This window comes from Clytia hemisphaerica, unplaced genomic scaffold (assembly GCF_902728285.1).
Source record: "Clytia hemisphaerica strain Z4C2 unplaced genomic scaffold, Clytia hemisphaerica genome assembly, whole genome shotgun sequence".
In the NCBI taxonomy this organism is placed as follows: domain Eukaryota; kingdom Metazoa; phylum Cnidaria; class Hydrozoa; order Leptothecata; family Clytiidae; genus Clytia; species Clytia hemisphaerica.
In genome coordinates, this window is record NW_027103342.1 from 280,241 (window position 1) to 291,113 (window position 10,873).

Here is a 10,873-nt window from a genome sequence, read left to right on the forward strand (position 1 = left end):
AATCAAACACCTAATCGTTCGATTTCATTCGATGAAATTTGATGGTTCGATAACAAAAATCGGTTTGATAGGGTTCGGTTGACATCGCCTGGGCTGGCATCGGGAGGGAGAGGGAAAAGCTGGAACTTTTTCTAAAACTAAACACATTGAAAACCAATCAAACTTCATCAGATAAAAAATTGGCATCACACTTATATAATCAAAGTAATCAACAAATTTTCTTACCAAATCAGGCGCGGTAATCGAACAGCTACCGTTTGATTTTGTTGGATAGTTCGACAGTTCGATTACAAAAAATGATTGCTGAATTTCAATTGACATGACTTCTAGGCTAGGAAATAAGTGGAAATACTTGCTAAAACTGACTGTTTGTCACAACTGGTTAACATTTAACACATAACTATCTGGTGAAAAAAGGAAAAAAGAAGATCATACCTGTGCTATTTGTAGTTTTAGTGAAGAAAAGGGCTATGTGTTGCAGTTTGCTGTTAGTGTTGTTGTTGTGGAAAATTAACTCTTTTTGTACTACTTACTGAGCATTATCAATTTATTGGTGCATTCACTAACTACACAAACATAAAATACTTAGTAGTAAACGAATAATAAACCTCTTTAAATACTCTACAAAAGACCAAAAAACATGATAAAAGTTTATACAGCAGTATACAGCAGCAGCAAGTTTCAAAAGCATGTGCAATCAAAATCAAGCAGCCAATAAAAAAGTTCTCACGATGAATGTTTACAAAGGCTTGGTTACACTTCTTACACTAGTGTATTTTAATTATTAAGAAAAGCGCTGTTTTTTATCTTTGTGAGTGAGTCCAGCTTTAGAATATTGGCCGTAGTACGCCCGCAGCCAAACACCCACGCCATAATTTGCGCCCCAAAAGTATTGCCCGGATAAACTACGGAATACTAAACATACGGAGAAAAAAAGTGACAAAAAAAAACAAACAAAAATTTTCACTCGCCTCTCACTCATCGCGAAACTATTACGCCACCTATGCTCCGCTCCGCTCCGCTCGGTGGCAATTATGCTTTTTGTTGATGAATTTGAGCTCAAGTATGCTTATAAACGTTATGCTTATAAAAAAGAGTGTATTAACCTCTAGCAATTCAAATTTAATGAAGCTTAAGAATTTCTCATATATAATTTACTAAACAAGCTATGTAATCAAGTTTCTAAACTTCAAAACACAAAGGCGGTCATAACTCTCGGACGGGAATATTAAACACGACACGTAGCCTAAGCTCGGTTTTGAACAGTTATACAGGTAAAAGATAAAGAAAGATAATTGATATACACAAAATTTAATTAATAGAAAATATATTTCACAATTCACACGTTTTCTGAAAGTATTATTTTTACAAAATATCTTTTTTGTTTGTGACGTCATCACTTTTCGGCTGCCGTGAAAAGGGTTTACGTAAGGATGAACAAACGTTTAACCAGAGGAGACTGAAGTTGCGACGATACCATTCTCTAGAAATACAAAGTAGAAGGTTATTTTAAAGTCAGTAACCTCCTTTAACAGTGGACATTTCAAAATGGCGGAGGTAGTCAAAATCTAAAAGACCATCCCAAAAATTTTCTCTGAAAGGCGAATACTTCTTTCTAATAAACAAATTTCTCACATCTTAAGTTGTCCAAGTATCAAAAGATAAAGTCAAGTCGATTTTGTGCTATTCTGATTCAGACCTTTCTTTTGACACTACATGTTGTTTTTTTTATAAGCATAACGCTTATAAGCATATGAAGGCTCAGATTTGCAGAATTCCTAAGCATAACATGAGCATATACAGTATGTCAGCCTAAAATATTTTTCAAGTGGTCATTTTTATCTGTTTAAAAAGGTTTGATAGAGTTCAAGTAAAAAATAAGACATTCCACAGCTAGCTAACATTCCACTGCTCCCAAAATCTGAACAAAATTTTACAAAATTTCTGAAATTTCATTAAAAACTTGGCTCGGGGTGAATCATAGCATGATTCTTAAGCATATAATAAGCATAAACTATGCCTGGATGCTTTGAGAACTTAAGCATACACGAGCCTGACCAAGGGGCATATACTTGCTTATAAAAAAAACATGTACACTATAATTAAGAATAGGTATGTGGTTTCATCTTTTCGAGATTTGTTAACCTCGTTTGCAAACAGAACAATCACGTAAAGGTAGGTAAGTTATCGACTTCATCAAAAAAGTAAGCGTTTACAAACGCGATTATCTTTTAAGTATTTTGGCTACTACATTTTACAAACGAGGCCAGTGAAGCTTTCAATGCATCTCGATAGGAATGTTGCTTTAGGCGTACAGACTTTCGCGATTTTCGCGAAAGCAAATGTCTTTAAAAATTCTAGGAAGTGCCATTCGCGAAAGTTTATGCTCGCGAAAAATTCTTGGCAAAATAGAAAATCTGTAAAACTTCAAACTTTAAATAAAATGTAACTTTTATGGCACTTTTTAGCCTGCTAAAAGACTAATTATAATTATGCAAAGGATAAATGTTTCAAGCCAATCCAAGAAGTATTTGTCCTTCTAAGCCATTTTTTCATGTGAAAATTCTCATTTTTTTGTCTTAATTTGCGAAAGTTTATGCTCGCGAAAAATATTTTTCCGTTAAATTCGCGAAAGTAAAGGTCGTGAATTTCGCGATTTTTCGTCCCCGCGAAAGTTTGTACACCTAAAGTACTTCATCTTTATACCTGTTATATTCCATGTAAACATCGTGATTCTTTTCAAGAAATTCTTTATAGAAAATCGACAATTTGTCTGCCACTTCTTGTCCTATGTTGAACGAAAATAAGAAATTGGTTTGATTTTAACATAACATTTATCTCTGCCTTTAGGTCTGATGTTTCGATGTGAGAGAAGTCAAAAGATCGACGAAAGATCGGCAGTTAAATTCTTTATTCGAACGTTTGAAAAAGATTGAAACAAACTTTGACTTTCACATGGTAGGATAGAAAAACATATAGATAAGAAGAAGTAAGAATACTCTTGCTAGTTTTGTGAAGAAAAGAAGCCTAAGAAAAAAGGGACGTACAATTTGAAAAGAGTGCACTTTTCTTAATGTCATTTTTCACACTGCGAATAAAAATATCTACTATGCACTGTATCATAGAAATTCGAATTTTGCACCGTACGCGCGTCGGATTAAGACTAAGCAAAGGCTATCTCGATTCATACCTGTTCCAGAGGCTGCATTTGCTGTCTCGATAAATTCTTTCTTTGCCTATGAAAGGAAATAGAAATACTCATGTTACAGTACGAGCCGTGTTTTTCTCATGGTCTCACGAATCCTTAATTGGGACACGCTAAAGTGACTGAAAATCAGCATAAATTGCGCAGTTACAATAACAGCGATAGGCTTCATTTAGTGCTTCAAAACTTCAAATCTGAGAGGAATAAAGCCATCTTCTAGGGACGGAATTCATACGGTTATCATTGGTTGAACAAAGGTTTTATTATATAGCCCGGGGTTAAATAGGGACAATTGACGTCGAAATTTTCCGCTATATTTGTATTATAGTCTGTGCAATACATTGCTACAATCATGGTCGTAATATTTGAGAAAAAGGGAAATTCACCGGGAAGTTTTGTGCTTTATAAGTGCTCTAAAGTAGGTTGGAAGGGTAGAGTTTTAACTCTGAGTTTTAACATGAGACTTAAGACTCAAAAAGATCCAAGAGTTCAATAATGGTTCAATAAGGCTCATAATATAGCCTGGAAGTCTATAAAACCGAGCCAAATTGAAATATTCGATTAAATTTAAGAGATGGCCCAAAATCGACTTTCTCGCCCGAACTCCAAATTACGAAAAACGAGGAAATAAGCTTAATTCTCAATATATTTCGACCATGATTGTACGAGAAAATTTCGGACAGTCAACAAATAAATTCACAAAATTCAGACATTGTGCAATAATTTTGTAGTTTACACGTGCTCTCTGACAGACAAAGTGGACCTCCTCCAGCCTCCGGACTAATTGTAATTATTCTAAAAGATGATTTTAAAGAAAAACTGCTCCACTCAGACACACACTGTAAATAAAAAGTTAGTTCTGTAAGGACCCTGTATTGAATACCTGAAAGAAATTTTGATTATGCACTTTCCAGAATTCGTCATTCCAATGATTAGTCATGGTACGTTTTGTATTCAATATTTCTTCGTCACTATTTGCAGCTTTTGAATATACCACCTGTCGAATGTTGGAGTCTGGATTTGGCTTGCTGACGTAATCATAGTGTTGATGAGGTTCTGGGTGTTCCTTTAGTGCAGCCTGAAAATGAGAATCTTTAAATCTACGAAATAGACCAATAGAACAATTTCAAAAAGGCATAAGCTAAAACAGTTAGTATATCTCGAAACACTTTCATTTTTTACCTCACCCCAAGCCAAACCTAGTTTGGATATTATTACCCCTTGACAAAACTTGCATCCTCTTTACAACGTGAAACAAACTTGCTCCAAAATCCAAGGAAACTTTATGGAAGAGCCTAAATAACATTATAGAAAGTAAGACCTAAGAAAATGATTGTACCTTTTGTAATACAGTTGTTGATGTGTTCAACGAGCGCATTGTCTTGGTAACTAGTCGTAAGCAAATTGGACATCTTTTGATTGTGTTGTTCATTTTTCTTTTCTTTTTATCAGTCGTTGTTTTTGTAAATTTTCTTGTTTTTACATGTCTCACTGAAAGAAACAAATAAAAATTTTAAACAAATCTTGTTATCAGAATAAATTGTATCAAAAAATGAAAAGGACTTCCTGTTTCATTTGATTTGAGCCATGTGGCATGATAAGGAAAATGCCCTGAAAATGTTCTCTAATTTAAAAACAATAAAAATAAGACAACAACTGAAAAATGTTTATCTTTATGCTTGTGCATCTAAAAAATTACAAAAAAACGTAGTTCAAACATCGATGTGAATAAATAAATTAATATTGACAAATAAACATTCAAATCTCGTACTCCTAAAGTATCAACAAATGGCAGTAAAAATTAATAAATACACTATAAAAAGCATACTATATACATTTTTCTACAAAGCTAAAAAAACATCACAACTAGTTAAATAATACACCGAACAATAATTATCACGCCACACATTTGATAAACATTTTGCCTCAACCAAAATGCAAGTAAAAAAGATTTTTGCTTGTACACATGGAAAGGTTGTTCATATGGAGCGAAATTTTGATTTCTGCTTCACATTATCGATACTCTTATATATAGAATGTAAAATTAATATCGAGTACTGAAGAAAAGTGGGTTTCTCATCTTTTTTCAAATTTAAGCGTAAAATAATTAGAATTCCTCGTCATACTCATCACCAGCCTCGTTTTCGTCATGATCACCATCAAATTCATTCCCGAACATTTCGTCACCAGCAGTAAAGTCATCATAAACAATAGATAAATTAGATAACTGAGCACCTGAAAGCTGATCTTTTGAAATAGTGTCAAGTATATTGTTATCTTCGACACCAGAACGATCATCTCTTGAAAAGTCCTTTTCATCAAACAAAGACTCTTCTACCAAATCTTCAATTTTTCGTTTGGTATATTGATTCTTAGTAAGAGCATTGTTATGTCTATCATTAGAGGTTCTGTTACTTTTTCCTTTGTAATTGATGACGTCATGTAAAGAATTTCTTGAATCTTCATCTTCTACATTCAAGTCTCTTTTCAATTCTTCGATCATTGCTTGCATCCTACCCTATGGAAATATATTCATTGGAATATGAAGTTAGACAAATTAATAAAACAGATGACGCCCGATGAAGTCAGGATTGCATACTTTTCTAAGAAATTTTTCAAAGTATTTCCCGAATTATTTCACCCACCATGATTGGGTTATGAAGAGAACTTTGATACTTGTTAAATTCATTATTAATTAACACATAAAGTTCATTTTCCTTCAAATTTTTATACCATCATTTTTCTACTTTGCATTATTTAATTTTCACATTTTTTTCTACACAAAATTGAGTTTGAAAGTCAATTTTAAAATTGAGGTTATTGCCACCGAATAACGGTGATAAAAAAGTGCTTGAAAAATACCCTGCAAGGGGAGAAGGAAGGGAGTCTCAAAAACTCCTTTTTATTCTAAGTTATCGTTGAACAGAATTAGAATTGAAAGAACAAGGGGAAATAAATAAACTAATACCTCATTCAGATAACCTCTCCGCTTTTCCAGATGTGCATCGAAGACTTGGTTCAACACCCTGAGAAAACAGATATACAGCTCATTGTATTATGTTGCACGCACCCAAAACAGTTAAAAGTTCAATTACTATGCTGGGATTTTAGGTCTGGAAGATTTATCAAGTTTTAGATCACATTAGGAAAAAAGAAAATTTGTACAAAAATATATATATGCAGGGTAATTACAGAGAGTTGGAAAAAAATTGCTTAATTTAAAAAATGAATGATTCGAGAGAAGATATCAACAACAAAATCAACAACATGAAATTTAGTAATAATATCACAAAAACTGAAATGCATTTTCAGATTCTTCAATATAGTTACCGATCACTGAATATTCCCCTGGTGATGATATCTGTGGTCACTTCTTCGATGAATTGAAGGTATAACTGCTCCTCTGCACTGAAATATAAAATAATTGAGTAGATTTACTATTATATCACAAATTTATTAAAGAGTTTTTAAATAACGTAATAATTACTACTGCAAGACTATGCAGGTAAAGGGGGTGAGTCATCAACACTGAATTAAACAAACACATTCTCCTTCACTGCATTGTCAGCAACAAAAGCAGAAATTGCTAAAATCCTTATTTTGTCACTAATACACTGTCATATCCGTACACCTGCTATGCTTCTGCTAAAATGAGTGTGAATATTGATAGCAATGGAATCTAATTGGCTGCATCACTCCCCAGATTGATCAAATCCCCATCAATATAATCATTAGTCTCTTCATCGCAAAGGTTTTTATTCCACTATGCAAAAAGCTAATTTTCAATAAAACTTTGTAAGATGGTGATAAAAATAGATTATAATAATATTGAAAAATCACAAACTTACATCAATTCTTCTTGTTTTTGTAGCCTGTCCACCTCGTATTCTGGTATTTCTTTATTGGTAAATTTGTTCAATGATTGAGTGTGGTTAAGTTGTTCATTCAACGACATCAGAGACATGTCAAGACGAACTGATTTCGTATATCTCGGTTCTCTATAACTAACTGTACCGTTACTCCAAGCAATTTTAGGATCCAAGGGTCTTGATATAGCTGATTTCTCATGTTTTAAATCATTTGAATATCCTATCAAATCGTGTGAAGACTTTTCTGGAGATATGTGTTTATTATACATAGAACCTTTCAGTAATGGTGGCCCTGTTTCAGGAGCATACATTTCAATTTTGTATTTTGGGGTACTTGATCTTTTTATTAAATTACCATGGTCATTCTTATAACATGGTACTGTTCTTGAGCGAATGTTTGTAAAGGATTCTATAGGAGAAATAACATCTTCTCTTTGTCCAAGTAGAAAGCTTTCTTCAATTTGTCTTGCATCTGCTTCATGATATTGATTGTTTGGGCTTGAAAGATCAGCTTTCTGAAGATCGATTTAAAGTGAAAGTTAGCCATTGAGCTTAAGTAAATTTATTAAGATTTCACCATAGCCATTGGCTAATACACAAGTTGGCAATTATAAAATTTTTCATTAAATAAAATGACAGAAGCTACGTCTAATAGCTGAATAGGAAAGCTATTCATAAAATTGAATCTTAATACCTTGTTAGTTTGAGATGTACTGATATTGTGTTTGCCTTCTTGAAAAGCTGTTCTGTATACAATTTTATTTGATTGAGCTTTCTTTTGTTTAGCTGTAAGTAGAAAAAAAACCATTGTAAAAATACAGAAGAATTATGAATACAACAAATAACAAAGGGGCCTACAAAAAAATGCTCATTAAATCGGGAGAGGGAATTGGTCATTCATTGTTAGAAAAAAGTTTTTCATAAAATTGAGTTATTGATAAATATTATTATTTTCGATTTCAGGAATGACATGGTCGATTGGGCCTGTAACACAACCAAATTCATTTTGTTACCTTTGATGAATAAGTTAATTGATTTGGGGGGTTTGTTGTCAATTGAAGCTAAAAAGAAACAGTGAAATAAATCTGAATTAATAGACAAAAGGTAATGCTCAAATGCAAAACCTGAGCAAAAAATTGAACCACTCAAAAATAATTAAATTGGTTTCATGTAGTTTGTTCTACATAATAAAATCAACAAAGGGTCAAATGACAAAATTGACCAATTAAATCTATGAGTGAGGAGAAAAAAAAATATGAAACTCACATTTTGCTTTATCAATCAATCTGTAATGATTCATCATATGGTCGTGAATCAAAGCCTGCTGACCGAATTTTGCTCCATTTGGTGAGAATGCTGGATAAAGATAAAGTAATTGGTTTTGAAAATAAATTGGTTGAGACCGGAAAGTCGGCCACAGTGTTTAAAAAGAAGCTTACATAATGAAAGAATGAAACTAGCACATCAAACTAGCAAATGTAGTAGGGTAGGGATGATATCACACTTGTGAAACAGGGTAGGGAAAATTTAGAAATTAAAGAGACTATCTAGTACTTTTCATTTTAAGAATCATTTCCTCCCCTGTTCACACATCAAAACAACAATAATATTTTGGACAATATCATCAAGCACTTGCCATACATCTTTACATTGCCCTCAGTTTGACGGCAAACTTCAGTTCATTATCAAACTACTGTAAACTAAGGTGAACGCACAGATATACGTGTTGGCACTTTAATATTTTGCCCTTTTCAATTTTGTTACTCTTTTTTTAAATTCTTCAATACTGTTTTCGGCCTTAATGTCAATTGAAATTGTTTAGAATATTTATGGAGTGGACTCATTTTTCAAAGAAATAGATCTTATTATATACCTGTGCTTTTGTTTGTAAGATGTCCTTTCACCGAACTGCATCTTGTCTTTCTCATTGCAAAGGTCAAAACATTGCATAGTGTCGAATAGCTTTCAATATGATCTTAGTAAGTACCACTCAGTTTAGGGACAACAGGAAATACATGATTTCATGAAAAAAATCTTTTTCTAGAAAAAAAGTACATCCTTAAATCTACAAATTCACTATTTCCTTTCAAAATTTTACTGTTTCCTTGTTCCTAATGACCAATTAAAGGTGTTGGTACAGGTCAAGTAGAAGAAACTACTCTCCTCTCTTGCTTTACCTGTTGTTTGAAGTATTTCTATCCTAAATTTAAGCTGAAGAAGGATAATTTGCAACAAAGCATTAGCGTATGATTAAGGTAATTCTAAATAAAAAAGACACCTAAATGAACTAAAAAGTTGAGAAAATCATCACAAACCTAGCATATTACCACACAATCACTTATACACCCGACTGAAAAGGTGCAAGCCATTTAGCCAAAAACCCAGACGATCTTAATCGAACAGAATCGACGATCAAACCAGTCAAACCAAATTGAACGGGTAATATTCGATTGGTTTGATTGTTGTTCGACTGGTTCGATTGTCGATTCCGTTCGATTGAGATCGTCTGGTGATCTATGTGTAAAAAAATATGACTTCTCATAGGCGGAGCATTGAGATACCTATACCGCCCGGAACAAATACCTGTCCTAGTTAGTTAGAGTCCCCTGCCCAGTTGGCGACCGGTCTAGTTGGCAAGCGAACGTCTTTGAACCCAGAAAAGTCATACAAAAACAAACCTCTGGAGAAATTCTTTTGGTGGTTATCTGTCTTGAACTATTTCCCATACTGTGTAGAAAAATTTCTAGAAAAAAACGAGTAGAATCTGAGAGATCCAACTTTGCATGGATGCACACGAAAAAGCCGGATTTTTCCAAAAAAATAAAAAATGGCTACCTTTGGACAAAAAAGCTTCGTAAGAAAAAACACTTCAACTGTCACTCCAAAAAATACTTGTCCAAAACGATGAGTATGTTAGAAAGCATTTCTATAAAAATCAGCTCGATAGGGTTTCCTTCGTCTGAAATATTGATAAAAAAGTTGATGCAATCAGTTTTGAAATTAGACGCCCAGTCTGCGACCGACAAAATCGAAAGTGAGAAAAAGAAGAATCTACATTGTGATCAAAACATTCCAGATGCTGAGAAAAAAATTTTTATTTATTCTAAGAAGATCGCCTCAAATAAAAAATCAAAACAAACACGAAGAGCATGTTAAAAGTCGTCTAACTGTTGGTCGAAAAGGATTTTCAAAAAAGTAAAAAGTAAGTGAGAAATTTAAATAAAAAATTTCGGTCGCCAACTTAGACAGGAACCCGTCTGCGTATTTTTTTAAAATCTGATGAATACTTCACGGGTCAGAGCTGAGAGTCCGATTTTGGCCTCAAAAAAATTACAGTGGGAAATTCGCATTTAGCGCTGTCCTCAGTCACTTACTAAAATAAAGACCAAATTTCGGTACTTGCGCTTTCTTTAAGAAAGTGTGACCAGTGAAACAATAACAGGACTTGATTAACCTGAGATCAGATTGTGAATGTTTTCTGCACACCACGCTGAAGCTCTAAAGGGATGTGCTGGGATGTGTGAAAACAAACAATCTGACGAATACCGGGTGACCCACGAAAAAGTTTGGACCTTTCTCGGCGTCTTGAGGCCGAACAAATGTCCCAAAGTGCTCGGAATTTTGGTATTTAAAAAGTAGATATCCTAACTTAAAATTTGAGCTATCACTTTTTAAATTTGACCAACTAGTTCTCTACTTATGACCTTTTAAACTCAAAATTCACTTTTCGGAAAGTGTAAAAAACACGTAAAAAAAAGGTATTAAATTAATGCAATCAATTAGAAAATCTCTTATAAAT

The 10,873-nt window shown here is 33.4% G+C and overlaps 2 protein-coding genes across 2 annotated transcripts; both read right to left on the minus strand.

Annotated features, from left to right (window-relative positions):
- Positions 1-1,310: 1,310 nt before the first annotated feature.
- Positions 1,311-4,696, minus strand: LOC136818591 (COA8 family protein CBG23705, mitochondrial-like). The gene is made up of 5 exons (XM_067074925.1): positions 4,545-4,696; positions 4,089-4,283; positions 3,191-3,236; positions 2,707-2,788; positions 1,311-1,483 (listed from the first exon to the last, which is right to left on the minus strand). The coding sequence occupies exons 1-5, from the start codon at positions 4,635-4,637 to the stop codon at positions 1,366-1,368; spliced, it is 534 nt and encodes a 177-aa protein (XP_066931026.1). The 5' UTR covers positions 4,638-4,696; the 3' UTR covers positions 1,311-1,365.
- A 160-nt stretch (positions 4,697-4,856) lies between these two features.
- Positions 4,857-9,485, minus strand: LOC136818630 (spermatogenesis-associated protein 7 homolog). Its single transcript, XM_067074945.1, has 8 exons — positions 8,948-9,485; positions 8,341-8,430; positions 8,088-8,135; positions 7,769-7,860; positions 7,054-7,589; positions 6,536-6,613; positions 6,174-6,231; positions 4,857-5,723 (listed from the first exon to the last, which is right to left on the minus strand). The coding sequence occupies exons 1-8, from the start codon at positions 9,000-9,002 to the stop codon at positions 5,313-5,315; spliced, it is 1,368 nt and encodes a 455-aa protein (XP_066931046.1). The 5' UTR covers positions 9,003-9,485; the 3' UTR covers positions 4,857-5,312.
- Between the last annotated feature and the right edge of the window lie 1,388 nt (positions 9,486-10,873).